We start from the raw sequence: 20,610 nt of genomic DNA on the forward strand, positions 1-20,610 counted from the left end.
TTTCTGCTGGGAGCTCCCATTTCCTCCCACAGTCTAAAGATGTATAAGTTAGGTCGATTGGCCTTGGTAAATGCACAGTTACAAAAGAGCACAGAAGTGAGAGAGATGCCCTTTGGATGGTCAGGTGCAAACTCAATGGGCCGAATGGCCTCTTTCCACACTGTAGGTATTGCATGAACACTGTTCCCAAGACCCTCTATTACATGACAATATCTACGAGACATTTCAGAATTTGTAATACTACTGAAAGACCTCAGTTACGTTACCCAGTTCCAGGAAATGTCTCAGTTGCATCACAGTTGCTGCAGGCTTGCTCCATCACATGATCACAAACCACTAAGGCCTAAGGCATCCTGAATCACTCAATGCGAGAGCACAGAAACACCACGCTCAGACCATCAACAATTACACTGATCGAATTCTTCATGAGAACTATGGAGTATGATCCCACATCCCCTACTCTTCAAGCTATTATCTAAACCATCGTGAACTCAACACAACAGACCGTTTCATGAATCTTTAAGTGCTGTAATTCCAATGTTCTCCTCATATGTTATCTTTTAAAGTGCAAGCATTCCTTTCAGGACAAATGAAGCAGCCAATCTGTGCACAGAAAGGTCCCGTGAATTGCAATGAGACAAATGCAGAGTTTAGTTCTTATTACAGACATTGGTCAGGGGTGAAAATTGACCAGGTCATCATCAATACTGGGACCTCTTACCCCACCTCTCTCAGCACTACCCAGGAAATGTCAATACGTGTTCCGTGTTCAAGTAAAATTAGAATCCATGAATTTCTGACTTATTGGGAATAGAGATACTTGAGAAATTATTTTCACTGTAGGTGATTAAGGATTGCTCTGTGATATCTTCATGGTTATCATGGCTTAAAATGGAACATCACTGCCTTTGGCTGGTCTGAAAACAGCAAAGACCCAAATTTATCATAGGCATTATCATAAACATTTCTGCACATCATGTGGTTTCATCACAACCCATCACTGAAAGAATTAAAATAAATTTCCCATAAAAGGCAAATCAGTTTCAGCTAAGTAGATCCTCACAGACACCCGATGCGCTGACTGCTGTTGCCGTTCTTTAATTTTCTATTATTGTGGACTTTCATTACAGTCAAGTCAGGGCTCACCTGAAGTGATGCGTTTCATTTAACACTGCCCTGTCACACAGTGGGAACTCAATTCAAATGGAATGGAAGTTCCCTTCCCGAGAGATTAGAGGGCTTCAGATTTGCTCTTTACAGAGTTCTAGGTCAACGCCAACTCATTCTTGTGTTGCTTCAGATGTCTCGTCCGTGTCGCTTTATTGATGGGAAAGAACTTGTACTGTATTTAAAGCAAAACTATATTTAAAGACATGGGACTCTGGTCCTGCACTGTCCACTTGGTGCTGGATACAGGAGTTTTAAAAAGGGGAAAATTGTAACTTTCCAGTGAAACTGCAGATATTTCACTGGATAGGGACTCAATAGGATCTGCTGGAACCCTGTTGTGACGCCCCCTCAATATTATTCTACTTTAGCTTCAGTTGATGTGCAGGTATCCAGCCAGTTTGTGTCTCACCCCATGACAGTGATTAACTAATCCTATTTGGGTCAAAGACAGAAATGTTTGAATCTCTTCATTGGTTCATTGAATAGTCAACTCCTTTTCTGCACTAAAGCACCACAGATAGAAATCTGGTTTCACAAGAAGCTAGGGCATCATACAGACTACTGTGTAGCCTGTAACCAGTCTTTCCACAAGAAAAATTGTATCGTCTGCGGTAATGAACAGACATTTCAGCAAGTATAAAAGCTGACCTACATCAGGGGCTCAAGAAAGCAGTCAGAGCGCATGATGAGTAAAACAAAATCTTCCACGATTCCATTACCTTGGGTCCCAGTTTCTACTTGCAACTCCTACTTCTGAGAAGAGAAAGTTTCCCATCCTTGGGCTTACACATGAGGTCACACCGAGGGCAAAACCAATCACCATTCTATAATACTCACTCAATCTTACTTCAAGACTTTCTACTGCCAAACTCTTTCACTGTGACACTATCATTCCCAAACAAGAATATCCCACCACTGTCTTGGCCACCTATTCTATATTCTACCCATCCAGAATGCCATTGTTCTGATGGTATCGTACAGCACCACCTGAGCAATCATTGTATTGGTCGCTAACTCGTGTAATCTCCAGCCTCCCCAATTTCTCAAATGCAATATTCTCATGCTAGGGCGTTAGCCCTCCCAGATTCACTGAATTTACACAGACCCTGGCTATTTGATCCTTCATTCCATTATTTGTGGTCATGTCTCAACTGGAATCTTCTTTCGGTATTCCTTGCACACCATTTTTTCAATCCCAGCCTCTTTAAACAATTCGTGAGCCCAATCTCTCTCATTGACATTGCTACTGTTTGTTCGATTTTACCTCCACCAAGTTCTTCAGCGTATTTTAGGAAACACAAGCTGTGAAGCTGCCCTATAATTCACAATACAATGCCAATTTCCCAGCAAGAAAAGGCTGGGCGAGGGTAAGAAAACCCAAGAAGTGGGTCTGATACAGGAATGAGGAGAAAGTGAGGTCTGCAGATGCTGGAGATCAAAGTTGAAACTTTATTGCTGGAACAGCACAGCAGGTCAGGCAGCATCCAGGGAACAGGAGATTCGACGTTTCGGGCACAGGCCCTTCTTCAGGAATCCATTCTGATACAGGAATCTATTCTCAGATGTGTTTGACACCACAGCTGCCTTTACTGTACTACTCTTTACCCAGCACCTTGCAACTACATAAACTTCATGTCCACAAAGTCCTTAATTAGTACTTTTCAATATACAGGGTCAATTGTAACTCCTTGTCATTATAAGCTAAGCCAGTTCTGTGCTCTTTAAATACAGTATCTGAAGGCAGGGAGTGTACAATCACTTCACCTCACTATTAGCCAGAGAGCCCATGCAAAAGAGTTTTCTCAAAAGTTGTGGTGGATCAGAACTACAGAGGTCTTTTATGTGGTTTCATTAGAGAGAATCACTTTTCATTAATAGAGGCACAACAGGATATTCTCAGAACTCACGTAAGTTCAGGCTGAACCGTACATTTTGTGATTACACAACATGATGAAATAGGAACATTTGTGAGCTCATGCATTTTCCTCAATAAACACAGAAACCAGTGTGTACAATTCTAGAAATTCACTTCTCGGTAAATAGATTTAACAAGTTCGGTCATTACCATAAGTGGTTAGCACTGGTGTCTCATAATACCAGAGATTCCAGATGATTGTTTCAATTTCCAAACTAATGCGACAAAATACATCACAACCATCAAAGAGCTGCAGGCCACTCAAACCACCAAGTCCATGATTTTCAGACTGTACACAACCTGCATGGTGGAAATCCCATCAATTCAATTATATTGCAAGGATGAATTTGCACAAATCTTGTCCTGTGCCTATTTGGAAATGAACCAAAGCAGCAAAGACCCATTGAACTCCATATTCTTGAGAAAGGAAAGGCAATCACCTCTCCACTCATCATTACAGCTCTGAATTCCATTTTCCCTACACAGTATTACCCCAGCTCCTTTTATTGACGTGTTATTCGAAACATCATCAATTGCTTACATTTGGGTAAGGAATAATTTGCAGTCTCTGATCAAATGTCCTCTCGAATGTACCAAATAAAGCTCAGTTCAATGCCATCTCAATGCAAGAACCTCCGCAGTGCCTTAACAGCTTAGAATCTTCAAAACGTCGCTTGGCTAAATCGCTCTCGCTATTCCAAGGACAGTCTTACCATGTGAAAAGACCAGAATTAATTCTGGTGAATCCTGAAATCCCTTCAGATACAAGTTGATAGTCGAACACTTTGATAACTTCCATACTTCTTCAAATTTCACAAAATCTTCTTGTTGGTTCAGAAACCTGTCATTACAAACAGCATTCTCCCTCCGCTGCAGTCCCCAAAATTAAATTTTAGATCATAAAAATGTGGAAGTAGGCCACTCAGCCCATCGAGTCTGCTTTCACTAGTTCCTTGTTGGAAAAAAAGGCTTCCTTAGATCAGTGTTCACGAGAACATATGAATGAGGAGCAGGAGTAGACCATCTGGCCCCTCCAGTTTCTGCCATCACACAAGATCATGGATGATCTGATTACTCACTTCACTTGACCTTTCATTTTGCACTTAGCGAGGATCTACCTACAGTAAGGAAATTCAAAAAACTCTGTCCTTGAGGAACAGAGTTCCAAACACACACAATCTTCAAAAAAAAACTCATCTTTTGCAGGTAACTCTCTAGTTCCAGCTTCCCCACCAAGAGGAAGCAGCCCTTTCACAAGACCGCTCAGGATTTTATTGTTTCAAGTAAATCCTCCCAACAAAATTCAGATTTCCAAGAGTTTTAATCCATCCATGTCTACTGGATAGGCACACAGAGCTGAACGGTCAATGTATTGATTAAGTTACACTACATTACTCTCCAGTACATACCAAATCAACTGTAAACATCAATTCTGCCATCTTGTGGCCGATCAGAAAATGCCAACAGTCTATACATCTGGAACTGTTTACACCTTCTGTTCTATAATTGGATGGTGTGGGCTGTTAGCTGGGAAGCTTTTTAAACTGCTGCTTACATGACACTGTCTGCTGATAATCTCCACAGGAACTTACCTGTGTCTCTTGGCTCCATGTAAAAGGTTGTCATGTTTTTCATAAATCTGGAGCTCCTGCTCCTCTTCGTGAATGGCATCAGGATCCTCTGTTGCCAGAATATCAACTGCACTGCCCAGAGGTAAGGCTAAATAAAAAAATGGCAAACATCAGATTTGGGATCAGCAGTGTTGAATTAAGAGATTGAAGTCATTAACCCTCCAATTCCATTTCTCAAACAAAAATGATATGACCACTGTCAGCTACTGATGACTGGGCAAGTAATAAAAAGCAATGAAACTCTCTTTGAAGTTGCAGTACAGGGGACAGGGGTGGCAATTTCACTGATCTGTAATCCAGAGGTCCTGGACAATTTTTGGAGGATAGAAGTTTAAATCCCATCTCGACACCTTTATTTAAACGAGATTAATAAATCTGGAATGTAAAGCAAGACTCAGCGATGGTGACCATAAAGCCCATTGGTGATTGTTGTAAGAACTAATTGCAGCTGTCCTTAGTCAGTCTCGCCCACATGTAACTCCAAACCCAGAGCACATATGGTTGACACTCGCTTCAAGGGAAATTAAGGATGGGTAACCAATGCTGCTCTTGCCAGTGATATCCACATTCCTTGAAAAACGTGCCAGCAATAAAGGCCGACATAGAATTTAATTTTCTAAATGCTTGCGGTACCTGCTTATTAACTGTAGTTCATGTACAGGGTCCATAAAACCCCTCTCAACATCAACATTAAATATTTTGCAACCTAAAAAATAGTTTTTATTCTTCTTAGTAAAATAAAGTCTCAGATTCCCCCACATTATACTCCATCGGCCACCGTCTTTCCTCCTCATTTCTCCACGTCACTTTCCCACATAGCTCTGGGAGGAGTTAGTGCAGTTGGCTGGTTTGCAATGCAGAGTGATGCCAACAGTATGGTTTCAATTCCCGCATCAGTCGAGTTACCATGAAGGACTGTCCTTCTCAAACTCTCCCTTCAACTGAAGCGTGGTGGCCCTCAGGTTAAACCCCAACCAGTTGCCTGTCTGTCTCTCTGTCTCTAATGAAAGCAGCTGCCCTGCTCTGGTAAGACTATGGTAACTTTAACTTTACCTTACCCACCTAGCTTTCTATTGTTGGAAAACATGCATGTATTACCCTCAATTAAATCATAAATTACAAATAGCCCACTATTAAAATGCTGCCAAGTTGAAAATGACAACTTTCTTTAAGCCTTTAACCAATTCCTCAGTCATGCACATCAACTACCCAAGCCCTTAGATTCTGCAATGTTTTGCTTGACGGTTAATTAAATGCCTCCTGAAAATCCAAATATATTAAATCCAGTGGGTTCCCCTTAATCTTACACAGTCAATTTTAATATTAAAAAAATCTGTGGGTCAACCCTAACTCTCTTTTCAAAAACACCACGTCACATTAATGGTATTTTTTGTTTAAATGGCTTATTACTATTTGCTGAACTTACCATCACCATCCTGTTCCCCTGTAGCTCGATACCTGTGCATTCGCAGCACGTGCTCAGAAACTGCTCGGTCCTGTTCTGGATCCATTTGATCCAGCATAATGAAAAGCAGGTCAAAACGAGAGAGCAGGGAATCCTGGAGGCCAATGTTCTCCATCGGAGTTTTGTACTGGTTGTACTAGCAGGGAAAGGGGAGGCAAAGAAACAGACATCAAATCAACCGAGAGAAACAAACAAGAATGTATGTCTGCGACATCCACCACATGACAGAGACTTGGCGGAACCGACTAGCCCCATTCCAGAAGAGTCTCAGCCAACGTATGGCTCTCTGCATTGACTTCTTATTAGAGCTGAAGGTACAGAAGGGATTACTGCCCCAAGCAACCACTGTCTGCCCTTTACAGTGGAATTAATGAATGGCAGCAATCCAGTTTGAGTTGGCTGGCTCTGGAACTGATTTATAATTTGAAGATTTTAGCACTGCCATTTCAAAACACAATAACAAAGATAGCTTAGAAACCGCAAACTACAACAAAACATTTCACTCAGCATAACTCAGAGGAGTTCACAAAAGAACATTCAGTTCTGGTGAAAGGTCATCAACCTGAAACGTTATCTCAGATTCTCCCTCCACCAAATCTGCCAGACTCGCTGAATACTTCCTTTATTCACACCCAGGATGTGGGAGTCAATGGCTGGGCCAGCATTATTTTACCACCCCTAGTTGCCCAGTGAGCAGTTAGTAGTCCACATGTAGGTGAGACATCAGATTTCCTTCCTTACAGGGAATTAATAAACCAGATGGTTTTTACAGTGATCGATAATAGTGATGTGGTTGCCATTAGACTGGTTTTCATTAATTTCCAGCTTTAAAATTTACCAGCTGCCATGATAAGACGTGAACCCATGCCCTTGGAGCATGAGCCAGGATTCTGGAGTACCAGCCCAGTAACATCCCCACTTTTCTCCTGCCTCCACTCAGTAGTTTCTGGCTTTATTATAGATCTCCAGCATCCACATTATATTAGACTCATATGTTACAGATGGGGTTCTTTGGGAATAGAGTTAAAGCACTGTCTCAGAGGTCTGATCCATTGGGAGTACAGCACTCCTGCAACCCTAATTTCCACTGCATGCCTTCAGAGGTCCAATGTGTAGAAGGGATTTCCAGATGCAGATATCCACACAGCAATGAGCCAATCGGGGGAGTGGAACCTCTCAGCAGCTCTGGGGCCACACAGCTCAAAGGAAATGTTGGTAAAGCAGAGTACAGAAACATGATTTAGAACATAAATCAGAGACAGATTAGATTGGGCACAGTGACCGACAGAACTTGATGTTTAGACAACACTCCAGATGAACCCAATCCTAATTTGTAGGGATCCTCTTGCATTGTCATTCTTACCTTTCCATAAACAGGATTAGCTGCAGCCAGCACACTGCACCTGGCATTCAGCCTGGCATGAATGCCTGCTTTCGCAATGGTCACACGGCCCTGCTCCATCACTTCATGGATGGCCGTACGGTCCAAATCAGACATCTTGTCAAACTCGTCTATACAGACCACCCCTCGGTCTGCCAAAACCATCGCTCCAGCCTCCAGCCGCCGCTCTCCTGACAGAGAAAAAGGACAAATCAGAAACCTGCCTTTAAACTGCACTTTTGCATCAGTGAGACACAACATTACGGGACTCTGTTGCTCCATAACTCTCATTGTTGAGCAGACAGACAACGATTACCAGCAGTCACCAGTGAAAACCTTCACATCTCGGCAGTAATGCACCTTGATGGGGTCATATTGGGAGAAAGACTTCAGCTTTGGCAGTACAACTGATTAATCCAGTGCATGCAGTGGTTTCCTTATTTTTGCTAAATATTCTGTGGAGTTCTTATCGAATCAGAAGCCAGTTAAGACTGATCCACCACTTCCCCACAGAGCACTGTTTCAGTACTGGACGGAAGCACCCATCACCACAGACCCAACTGTATGAGTCAAGGGAAAGACACACAGCTGACCACTGTTTCTCTATGGCACGTGACTTCTCCAATTCCTACGTCACAGAAATCCAAATGGAAAGCAATTGCATCCAGAACCACTCTTAGACAGGATGAAAACAACATGCATTGCTAGTCTACATTGGGACATAGACTTGTCCCAGGTTAAATCAACACAGAAGGGCTCTTGTAATGCAGTGGCACTGTTCCTTTCTCTGGACCACAAGGCCAGAGTTCAAGTCACACTTGCCAGAGATTTGAGGTAACATCTCTAAACAGGGGCAAATCTTTCTCCTAGAGGGTGGTTTGTGTGTGGAATGAACTTCCTGAGCAAGTGGTGGTTGGACAACATTTTAAAAGACATTTGGATTGATACATGAATAGGAAAGGTTTGGAGGCATGTGGGCCACTAGCAGGCAGAACCAACCAGTTTAGTTTGGGATTCTGTTTGGCTTGGACTGGTTGGACCAAAAGGTCTGTTTTCTTGCTGTATGAGTCTTGACTCTATAATAGACTGATGAGAAAATAACTTTAAAAAGCAACATGTTTGGAATAGTGAATACAAGGTGCTGAGATATATTAGCCCATTACCCCTCCGTGTGGCAGCAACAAGTACTGCAAGCAGTATTATGGAGCATGCCTATGAATATCTAAAGCCCTAGCTCAATACTCTCACTATTTATCAGACATCAGACCAAAACCAGACTCCAATCTTAAATATGATGTCCTGTGGGAGAAATGTAAAATCTTTACAAATACAGACAGTTCCCAAGTTGCAAATGGGTTCTGTTCTGGAGTCCATTCACAAGTTGATTTGTGCACAAATCAGAGCACATGCAGGATAATGTAAAGCTGCTGTTCATAAATTCTGGATTTTTAAAGAATAAATTGAAAGCGCATATGGGACTGCATTTGTAAACGCGAGCATTCGTAAATTAGGGCCCCTGCATTGAGAATTGGTCTTGAAAAACGTAAACATATTTCTTTGTCAAGAGGAAGCCGTGGCGCCATTACAACAATACCTCATGACATTTCACACTTGTTCTAGTGCGGGATCATGAGCAAGTAACATCAGTAGGTCACTCAGTCCTTCAAGCTGTTCCATCATTCAATAAGGTCGCGGCTGATGTGCCTTTGACCTCTACATTCCTGCGTATCCCTGATAACCTTTGACCCCTGGGTAATCAAGAATCTACCTCTCTCGTCCATAGAAATATTTAAAGATTCTGCACCCAAGGTCTTTAGAGAAAGGGAATTTCAAAGACACTTAACTGTGAGAAAAAAAACATTTCCTCATCTCAACCATGCTCCCTCCACGCGACTGGCTTCAGCCCATTTTATAAACGGGTTAATTCAACAATCCCTCCCTCACGATTGCCTCCAAGGTCAGCACCACAGGCTGATCAACAACTCTTACCAGTTTCTTGGTCAGTGGTGACTGCGGCAGTCAAACCCACACCAGTGGAGCCTCGGCCAGTGGTTGGGATAGCACGAGGAGCACTGAAGAGTACGTAACGCAGGAGCTGGGATTTAGCCACTGATGGATCACCTGGTGATTGGGGAAAAAAAAAGCATAGTAAGTGGGCTGCTTCTTTCACTCAATTCCGGAAAGCACACACTAAGGGCAAAGCCAGCCCCTTGCTACCTTCGGGAAGGTGGCGATGAGCTGCCTTACTGAACTGCTGCTGTCATTCCTGTAGTTAGACGCACAATGCCCTTAGGGTTTTGACCCAGCGGCATTGAAGGAACAGCAATATACTTCCAAGTCAGGATGGCGAATGGCTTGGAGGGGAACTTGCAGGGTGTGGTGTTCCCACGCATCTGCTGCCCATGTCCTTCGAGATGAAAGTGGTCATGGACTTGAAAGGTGCTGCCTGAGGAGCCTTTGTGAATTGTCACAGTGCATCCTATAGATAGTGCACACTGTTGTTAAGGGAAGTAAATGTTAAAGATGTTGAATGAGGTATCAAGCAAACAGGCCACTTTATCCTAGATGCTTTTTGATAATCAATAGTGCCATGATTGCCATTAACCCAGCTCTTTATTCAAGATTCTGATGGAATTAAACGTTCAACATGCGCCAAGGCAGGATTTGAACTGATGTCTTTAGAGAATTAGCCTCAGTTTCTGGATTACTAACCCACCCACATTTCTACTGCCTCCTCATGACATTCATGCCCCGGAAATGAGGTGACTGACCTACAACAACCACAACCATCATCGTTTATGTCAGGTACAACTCCAGCCAGCAGTTTTCCTCATCATTCTCACTGATTCCAATTGTTCCAAAATATCCTTGACACCATAATCAATTGCTACCTTGATGCGAAGGGCAGCCATCTCCCCTCACCTTGGGAGTTCAGCTCTCTTGTTCATATTTAGACAAAGGCTGTGACATTACCACTACAGCACTGCTTCCTCCAGTATGGTGTTGGAGCTGCAGTCATTGAGGAAAGTGGACAGAGTATTCCATCAGGAGGAGAAAGTGAGGTCTGCAGACGCTGGAGATCAAAGCTGAAACTTTGATCAAAGTGATTCCTGAAGAAGGGCATGTGCCCGAAACGTCGAATCTTCTGTTCCCTAGATGCTGCCTGACCTGCTGTGCTGTTCCAGCAATAAAGTTTCAGCAGAGTATTCCATCAGACTTGACCTGTACTGTCCAGGAGGATATTCAGATTTAGCCATGAATGTTTTCATCAGGAACCCATCCACAGCATACAGACTGAAGAATAGAACTTTACCCAGCGCTCAGCAACACATTCTGTCCCCCATTACCTATTAACAGGACATTGATGTCACCACGAATCCTGCTCCCGTTCTCGAGGACTTTCTCTGATCCACCCAGCAACAAGCAGAGAATCGCCTTCTTGATGTACTCATGGCCATGAATACTGGGGGCCAGGGACCTAGCGAGCTGCTCAAAGATGTCCTAGTAACAGAGCACACGAGTGCAATGTAAATCAACACAATCATTGCCAGTGGGAGTAAATGATTAAGGAAATGCTGTAAACCAATGGAATATAACTAACCCCATAGTCACCCATCAAAATACTCAACTAGTTTGACTCAAGGAAAGAAAAGGACATACTTAATATTTCCTTAGAAATGTTTCAACAGAAGTTGAGATTTACCTCTCTAAAGCAAAATTTTCAACCATAAAGGATGACAAGCTCAATATTCAAAAAGCATTAACTTTATTGAAGGTTCACTTTATTAGAGAGAATGTCTATTTTATGGTGCTACTTAATACAGGTAAAGTGATAAATTCACCAACTCCTACCTTGGACCGAGATTTACTAAATTTCTTGATTTTGGCCACATCATCCGCAGAAAACATTGGCGAAACCTCCTTGCTCATCATCTTAACGTTACACGCGATCAGGATGGTCCTACAGAAAACAGCTTCGTTACACAGTTTCCAGCTCTTTAAAAAATGTGTATTCAGGTTTAATTGCTGCCCTCCTTCTTTCCCATTATTCACAGCACTAGTTGCGACTTGGCCAGACAATCCCATGGGGTGGAAGTCATCACATTTCTTTATCCCTGTGGCTCTCCAATCAATCAATGAACCATTTAGGAGCTGAAACAAGTGAATAATCTCCCTGTTATCTCACAGAGGCGATGGTGATTGACACATTAGAAACTCTGAATTAGGTTGATAGTCTGGAATTCCACAATCTCTGATGTTAACATTAACTCTGGGACACAGAAAAAGATGTATAGCAAAGAGCTAAGTAGTTAGAAAAAGGAGCAAAGTGATGAGCAAAAGCATTTTCTGAGTGGCTGGAAATCATAGCACGAGTGAGGTGGAGTCACGTTCAATCAGAGCATTCAAGAGGGAATGAGCGTTTTAAAAAGAAATGATGTACTGGGTTTTGGGGAAATGGTGAAAGAATGTCAACAGATGATGATGCTCATTTGGACAGTCAGCAGAAGATACATAACATATAGGAAGGATATGGAAGCTTTGGAAAGAGTTCAGAGGTGGTTTACTAGGGTGTTGCCTGGAATGGAAGGAAGGTCTTACGAGGAAAGGCTGTGGGAACTGAGGCTGTTTTCATTGGAAAGAAGAAGGTTGAGAGGTGACTTAATGGAGATGTATAAGACAATTAGAGGGTTAGATAGGGTGGACATTTAGAGAATTTTTCCTTGGATGGTGATGGCTAACATGAGGGGACATAGCTTTGAATTGAAGAGAGACAGATTTAGGACAGATATCAGGGTTGTTTCTTTACTCAGAGAGAAGTAGGGGTGTGGAACGGCCTGCCTGCAACAGTAGTAGACTCGCCGACGTTAAAGGCATTTAAATGGACATTGGGAATGGAATAATAATGGAACCATGTAGGTTAGATGAGCATCAGAATAATTTCACAGGTCGGCACAACAACGAGGGCTGAAGGGCCTGCAATGTTCTAAATAATTGAGAATCAGGAGGTGAAAGGGAAGGAGGAACGTAAAATAATTAATCACCAGGGTAAGAATATTGAAAGAATGTCAGAACTAAAATCTGTCATGTCCCTAGATCCGAACAGACTTCTTCACAGTCCCTTAAAAAAAAAAGGAGGTTCTTGAAATAGTAGATGCTTCAATTTTCCAAAATTCTCTAGATTTTGGAAGGGTCCTATCAGATGGGAAAATTAAATTTTGAATCTTCTATTCTAGAGGAGATGGAAAACAGGAAATTACAGGTCGGTATGCTTAACATTGACCATAGAGCAAGAATCTATAGTTAACAAAGTTGCAGCAGGGAAACTGGCTTTGTAAAAGGGAAATCATGTTTTGACTGATTTATTACAGCTCTTTAAGGAAGTAATAAACAATGCAGAGAAAAGGGAAACCTGTGAACGTGCTATACTTATGATGTCCAGTCAGTATCTGACAAAGTGCCCCAATGATTACTCAAGGTGCAGGTGACAAATCAGCATGAACAGAGGATTATTTGGATAACAAACAGAAACAAGAGGCAGAAATGAGCAATTCTCAAGTTGCAATGCCAAAAGTAATGGATTGTTCAAATACTTACAATTTTCTCAATAAAGGAACCACAGTTGCTAAATCTGCCGATGACACAAAGGTAGAGGGGATAGGAAGTTGTAGACAGGACATAAGCTGACTATATCATTTGCAGACTCCTTAAGTGAATGGCCAAAAGAATTGATGTAGCATAGATAAATGTGGACTGATCCACTTTGACAGGAAGGCACTATGGAACTCTGAGGTACAGGCGAGTCTGAGTGTTCTTGTACACGAGCCCTTAAGTTAGTCTCCAGGTACAGCTGGTGATTAGAAAGACAAATGGAATATTGTTCCTTTCAAGCGAATGAGAATAATCATGTTGAAAGGATTTACAGTAGCCTTAATGCTCATTGGGGAGACCATATCTAGAGTTCTGTATACAGCGTTGGTCTTCTAAACTAGTGGATGTAAATGCATTAGAAGCATCTCAAAGAAGGTTCATAAAACTGATACCTGAGATGGAGAAGACATCTTAAAATGAAGATGATATCTTGAGAAGAAAGATTGAGACTATATCCATTGAAGTTAAAGAATGATCTTATTGAACATTCCAAGGGGACTTGACAGGCGGATGCTGAAGAGATGTTTATGAAAGAGACTAGAACAGAGGACTTAAAAATAAGGCTTGTCCAATTAACACAGAGATGAGACAGATAATTGAACTAACAAGGTTATCAAGAATGATCAGAAATGTGGAGTTAATGCCACCATCAGATCAATCGCGATCCTACTGACTGGCACCAGAGGGGCCTGCTCCAAACGTGTGTGTTTGTATGGTCTGTGCTCCCACTGTCAGTGATTAATGCTACGTGCACCTTGCCTCACCAAACGTACCTGAAGGTTCCTGAGGTGTAGCCGTTCTTTTTTCCAGGCAGACAGCGGTAGGTGCCTATGACCTGAACTCGGTCCCCTGGCTTCACCACATCCACCAGGTCATTGTCCAGAATAACATCGACTGAGCGGGGCAGCTGGCCAGCAGGAGCCTTCTCTGGCATCTCCTGAATGGTTATCGTTTGATGGTCTTTGTAAGAGGACAGTCCAAATTCTGTTTCCAAGGGATTGTTCTCTTCATCCTATAGGACATGAATACACAGAGGGTTACACAACGCTCAAGCAGAGATGGTGAGTTAGCTTCCTGCTCAGATTCTTTTAAAACAAATACCACTAACTTTAGGCAGCATTTCCAGACTTCACCGCAGCCCAAAGCGAACACCAACGCTCTCCACTGAACCAGGGTTGATCCCCTGGCTTAATGTTAATTGTAGAGCCGGGGATATGCCAGGCCATGAGGCTGCAGATTGGGTTGGAGTAGAATTGGCTGCTGCTGACAGCTCTCAATGCCTCAGATCAAAATACATGACATGACATGATGGAGGAGAATTCTCAATGTGAAGGTGGTTTCAATCGTACTGATAGTCACAGGCAAATGCCTCTGTGATTGGTGAAGCCAACTGAGGGAAATACGATGTCTTAGTGGTTAGCACTGCTGTCTCACAGCACCAGCGACCTAGGTTCAATTCCACTGTTGGGCGACTGTTTCTGTGAAGTTTGAATGTTCTCCCTACGCTCTGGTTTCTTCTCTCAGTCCAAGGATTTGCAGTTTAGATGGATTAGCCCTGGTGAATGCAGGGTTACAGGGGTAGGGTAGGAGTGTGGGTTGGGTGGGATGCCCTCTGGAGTGTTAGTGTGGACTTGATAGGCCAAATGACTTGCTTCCATGTTATAGAGTTTCTGTGATTCTAAGGTCACGTAATTTTTTCTCTTATCACCTTCCACCTACTCAGCTCAGCAGCTAGGCCTTTTATGACTCAGACAGAATGGGTCAGTGGAGCTGCTGTCAAGCCCATTCTTGCTGATGGACACTGACGTCACCACATGAAGTACATTCTTGTGTCTTTGCCACCCTCAGGTACACCATTCAAGTTGTGGCGAACATACTGGGAGGACAACTGCATCTGATCTCCATGTCACATTACAGGTGATCACCATTGCACTACACACACACACACGGACACAAGTACACACAGACACCCACCCTTACAGACACACACACACACTCCCATACATGCACCCCCCCACTGACTTAAGACACTCTGCACTTACTACACACACACACACAACCCCCACCCCTGACAGACACACACACACAGACAGACAAAGACCCACATGCACACATATATTTTGTGGGGTGAATTTGTACTTGCAGAGTTACATTGCACTTTGCTCAAAAACTGCATGAATGCAACTTTCAAAAAGAAAGGGTTTTGTGATTTACACATGAAAGAAGTGAAATTATCACTGTATTCTAACAGATGAAAGGCTTAACAGACAAACAATTTTTCAATGTATAATTTCAGTTACATCACACTGCAAATTTTTGCTATAAATTCTGTGTTACGATCGAGCCCTCCACAATCACCTGATGAAGGAGCGTCGCTCCAAAAGCTTCCAATTAAACCTATTAGACTATAACCTGGTGTTGTGTGATTTTTAACTTTGTACACCCCAGTCCAACACCGGCATCTCCATATCCGATCTCCTGACTGTGGACCAATTTAACATATATGGCCGTATCTGGGAAATTGAGACGTAACGGCTTCAGGAGTAAGACCTTATCAGGCAGTTTCTCAATAAGCATGACATAGCTCTCCTAATTTTGTAAAAGGCGTTGGCAAGGAGACCTTTGTTCGGGTTACTACTGTCGATTCCAATGTCACAGTCATTGCAATTTCATTCCTTTGCAGAGGCTTTGACATAAGTAAAATGTTTTACTCTTCTATTTCAGAGAACGGTTGGGAATTAACCATATTGCTGAGAATCTAGAGGCACATGTAGGTCAGACCAGGTAAGGACGAGATATCTTTCTCTAAAATTACATTAGCCAAATTAGCTGCACTAGTTGAATATTCATCAATGGTTACATGGTTATCCTTAAGCTAGTTTTTAATTCTGATTATATTGATTTCAAACTTCAGCAGCTGCTATAGTGGGATTCATCCTCACAGTGGCAGAACATCATCCCAGGTCTCAGAATTATTAATCCAGTGGCATTATCTCTATGCACCATCTCCACTCCCTTTATAATCTTGTAGCTTTGTGATTAAACTGGGAAAGATTCATTTGTTGGTTTTGCTTTAAGAACTTTACAAATATTCATGCCAACAGTATCATAAGTTGCTCTTCAGTCTAAATGACAGGTTCACTCTTGGCTACCCCACAGCCAGTAAGATTGTCCCACCCTCACTACACAGCTCAGAACCTCCAGCCTGAGAAAACTGAAAGTGACTGATTTCCAGGGGTCCAAGAGTGTATGTTATCAAACCCTGAAACCAGACCAGCCCCTTCACACTGTGCTGCAGCAACCTCACCTTTGTTGGGTAAATAGCGCTGGAGGGGAAGGCTTCAAGCGATGTCATATCCGTGTACTTGCGTTCAATGGTTTTTTTTGTAGCTGGACAGTAATGGACACTACGGACCACTTTGGGACGCACTAGTGAACCTGCAATGAGAACCGACAGCATTAGTGATAAATTCTGTTTAAGGACAATGACTGTTCACCTCGATGTAGTGTGCAGGAGACAAGAGTTTACAATGTCACATGAGGGAAAAAGGGCATCTACACTTACCACCCAGCTCATTATTCCTCATCCCAGCAAAAATATTCAAGTTACTTTAAAGCACAACTTATCCAGCTATCTAACACAAGCAAGATCTCAAACTGCATCCAACAATCAACAAGTATCTGGCAGCACTGATTGAAGTGGAAGGTTGATTGCAAATCCAAGGAGACTCCTTGTTCTTCAAATGGTGCTTGGAGATCTTTCAAAAACACAGGAACCACTTGGAAAAGCAGTTTGTCTTTAATTTAACATTACTAGCAACGAATCATTCTCACAATGCAGCATTAAGCTATGAACTGATTACTACATGTTCATTTTCCTCACTCGATGTGAACCAACTGCCAGCATTCACTAACAAAACAGAACGCAAATGGAGAGCAGCACCCAGTCTCACCCAATCAGACACTCACATTTGATCACAATTCCCTCCACACACACAACATTGCTGAGAAACCGAGAGGTCAAGGTTCGCGGGCTGACGTGGTTAGATCCGAAGCTGCCTTCCAGTCCGACGTAAAAATCTTCAAACTGTTTGGCATAGGTGGCATCAATTGAGGCAACAAAGTCCTTCAGCGCTCGCTGGAAGGCCAAGAGTTCTTCAAAGGAATTGCTCAGCAGTCTGAGAGAAAATTAGACAAAGATTAATTGCTCAGTGCATCAGCATCAGGCTTTCAAATGTTAAACCGAAGCCCCCAAACCAGCCCCAGTTCTGAGAGCAATAAGGATCAGGAACCAGAGATGACAGGTTTTACTGGAAAAAGAACCAAAGCCATGAGGTTTGTTTTAACAAAAAGGTGAGCTTTGATCTGGAATGCACTGAAAGCTAGTGGCTACAAATTCAATGATAACTCTGAAAAGAAATCAGTTCAATGCTTGAAACTTTGCAGGCTAGCAGTGACGGAGCTAACTATTGGGGCTTAACTGGATAGACCCTTTAAACAGCCAGTACGAGCATGATGGGCTGAATTGACTCATGGAATGCTGTACATCTCTTGGAACAAGAAAATGGAACAGAATATCAATGCAGAAACAGATATTTCATGATTATTCCACCAGCTCCAGCACATTTAAAAATTGCTTTTCAAATAGATAAGAAATTTCCCTAGTTCGAGGATTGAGAATCTCTGGAATTTGTTTTCTTTTCTTACCTATCCATAGGGTGTGGCTATGGCTGGCATTTTGATTAGATTCCCTACAGTATGGGAACAGGCCCTTTGGCCCAACCAGTCCGCACCGACCCCCGGAAGAGTAACCCACCCAGTCCCGTTTCCCTCTGACTAATGCACCTCGCACCATGGGCAATTTAGCACGGCCAATTCACCTGACCTGCACATCTTTGGACTGTGGGAGGAAACCCACGCAGGAACGGGGAGAATGTGCAAACTCCACACAGACAGTTGCCCGAGGCTGGGACTGAACCTGGGTCCCTGGTGCTGTGAGGCAGCAATGCTAACCATTGAGCCACCATGCCACCCTGTGAGCCACCGTGCCACCTTGGTGCTTGGCCAGCATTTACCTTCCATTTCTAATTGGCCTGGAGAAAGTGTCAGAAGGCTGCCGAAAGGAGCAGAGGATGTTCATTGTGGACGGAGATCGATAATGGAATATAAAACTGATCGGAAAAAGTGACAGCTGACACTGAAGATCAATTATTATCTTACTGAACAGCTGAGCATGTTCAAGCAGAATGAAGCTTGACCCAGCTCCTAATTGGTAAGATTTTTAATTTAAGACAAGAACAGTATACAATAATGAGGAAGCAAAATAGATACAGGTAAGGGAACCTAGAAAGGTACTTACTCTGCTGCTCTTTTTTCATTCTTTCTACGTAGGTCATTGATGTTGACAATCAGTCGGTACACGTTGTCATTGATCATGTCCCTCACCTTACTTTGGTAAATCCCCTGGTCTTGCTGTGGGCATGAATACAAAAACTTCGTCTGAAATTCCTTCAGCTGCTTCTTTACCATTCAAAAACTCGCGAAAGCAACTGATTAAATCATCATCAGGGACATAACCATCTTTGGTGACAGGTGAAAAACATTGTTGGAATCAGAGCAGTATCCATGGAGATAAAACAAGCAAGAGTTTTGAGTCTTGACGACTCTTCATCAGGTGACTGCTTTCAAATTGGACTGACTTGATTATGTCAGAGGCAGCTTCACCCATGAAAAGGAATGAAATAAAAACAAAATGCTGCATAAACGTGACATGTCTGTCAGCATCTTTTTAAAAATTCATTCATGGGACGTGGGCATTATTGGCTGGGCCAGTATTTATTATCCGTCTCTGGTCACCCTTGAGAAGGTCATGGTGAGCTGCCTTCTTAAATCACTGCTGTCCATGCGCTGTAGGTTCTTTTGAATAAGATCAAATCAGACCCAATGTGTTAACTCATTCTCTGTACGCGGACAACCGGTTGGACTGGGTTGTACAAAGTTAAAAATCACACAACACCAGGTTATAGTCCAACAGGTTTAATTGGAAGGACACTAGCTTTTGGAGCACCGCTCCTTCATCAGGTGGTTGTGGAGGACACAATTGTAAGGCACAGAATTTATAGCAAATATTCTGTGTCTTACAATTGTGTCCTCCACAACCTGGTGAAGGAACAGCGCTCCGAAAGCTAATGTCTTTACAATTAAACCTGTTGGACTATAACCTGGTGTTGTGTGATTTTTAACTCTACGAAGGCTGAGGAGTGACCTTTATAGAGGTTTACAAAATTATGAGGGACATGGATAGGATAAATAAACAAAGTCTTTTCCCTGGGGTCAGGGAGTCCAGAACTAGAGGGCATAGGTTTAGGGTGAGAGGAAAGATATAAAAGAGACCTAAGGGGCAACTTTTTCACGCAGAGGGTGGTATGTGTATGGAATAAGCTGCCACAGGATGTGGTGGAGGCTGGTACAATTACAACATTTAAGAGGCATTTGGATGGGTATATGAATAGGAAGGGTTTGGAGGGATGTGGGCCGGGTGCGGGCAAGTGGGACTAGATTGGGTTGGGATATCTGGTCAACATGGATGGGTTGGACTGAAGGGTCTGTTTCCATGCTGTACATCTCTGACTCTGACTCTATATGTGGATGCTGCCAGCCTGCTGACTTCTCCAGCATCCCTGGTTTATATTTCACAGCTCTTTGTACTTTGGTTTCAGCATGATGAATGAGTAACTGGGAAGCTTTTGAGGAAGAGATAGATACTTGATAAGTAAGAGAGAAGAAATGTTTAAGGGAGTAACTGAAGAACCAGAGTAATTGGATCAGCTTTGATCTTACTAAAAGGTAGAGCAGGACTGAGAGACAGAGTGGTCTCTCACTTCTTGTCTGTGAGCTCCATGTATAATAATTCATTTCAAACATTCATCTTGAGACAAATTATGAACAATGACGACATGAGTCAGGCAAATACCATTGGATGTTGCTTGGCAACAGGGAGGAGGTACAGGGACAGAGATCAGAGGCCAGAAGACTGGAGGAAGAGTCACTGGAAGTGAAATGTTAACTCTACTTCCTGCCCACAGATGCTACCAGATGTTTTGAGTTTCATTAGGAAATCCTGCAATAGTTTGTTTCAAATGTCCAGCATCTGCAGTTCTTTGTTTTACTTTAGGAAGGGAGACATTCAGGTTTCAGGACAAGAGGGTACTTGAAGCACAAGACAAGTGAGCGGACGGTTGCGGGAGTGGATGGGCAAGGGATGGGGCGTGGTGGAGAGCTATGGTTTGGAGTGGGAGAATGAATGGGGAAGGCCATGGCTTGTTGTGGGGTGCTATGGGGAGGGGATGGTTTGGTGTCTGGGGGACTATGGGGAGGGGACGGTGTGTAGTCTGGGGGG

The 20,610-nt window shown here is 42.9% G+C and overlaps 1 protein-coding gene across 1 annotated transcript in view; it reads right to left on the reverse strand.

Annotated features, from left to right (window-relative positions):
* The window catches only part of mcm3 (minichromosome maintenance complex component 3), a 42,228-nt gene that overhangs the window by 18,635 nt on the left and 2,983 nt on the right, over positions 1-20,610 (reverse strand). Inside the window, exons 2-11 of the mRNA XM_043695238.1 lie at positions 18,571-18,683; positions 17,181-17,389; positions 16,519-16,649; positions 13,985-14,223; positions 11,415-11,523; positions 10,910-11,063; positions 9,552-9,683; positions 7,545-7,753; positions 6,143-6,317; positions 4,678-4,804 (exon numbers count right to left, since the gene is read on the reverse strand). Of these exons, the coding sequence (XP_043551173.1) occupies positions 4,678-4,804; positions 6,143-6,317; positions 7,545-7,753; positions 9,552-9,683; positions 10,910-11,063; positions 11,415-11,523; positions 13,985-14,223; positions 16,519-16,649; positions 17,181-17,389; positions 18,571-18,683 (1,598 nt within the window). The remainder of the gene's footprint in view (positions 1-4,677; positions 4,805-6,142; positions 6,318-7,544; positions 7,754-9,551; positions 9,684-10,909; positions 11,064-11,414; positions 11,524-13,984; positions 14,224-16,518; positions 16,650-17,180; positions 17,390-18,570; positions 18,684-20,610) is intronic.

This window comes from Chiloscyllium plagiosum, chromosome 9 (genome assembly GCF_004010195.1).
Source record: "Chiloscyllium plagiosum isolate BGI_BamShark_2017 chromosome 9, ASM401019v2, whole genome shotgun sequence".
Lineage (NCBI taxonomy): Eukaryota > Metazoa > Chordata > Chondrichthyes > Orectolobiformes > Hemiscylliidae > Chiloscyllium > Chiloscyllium plagiosum.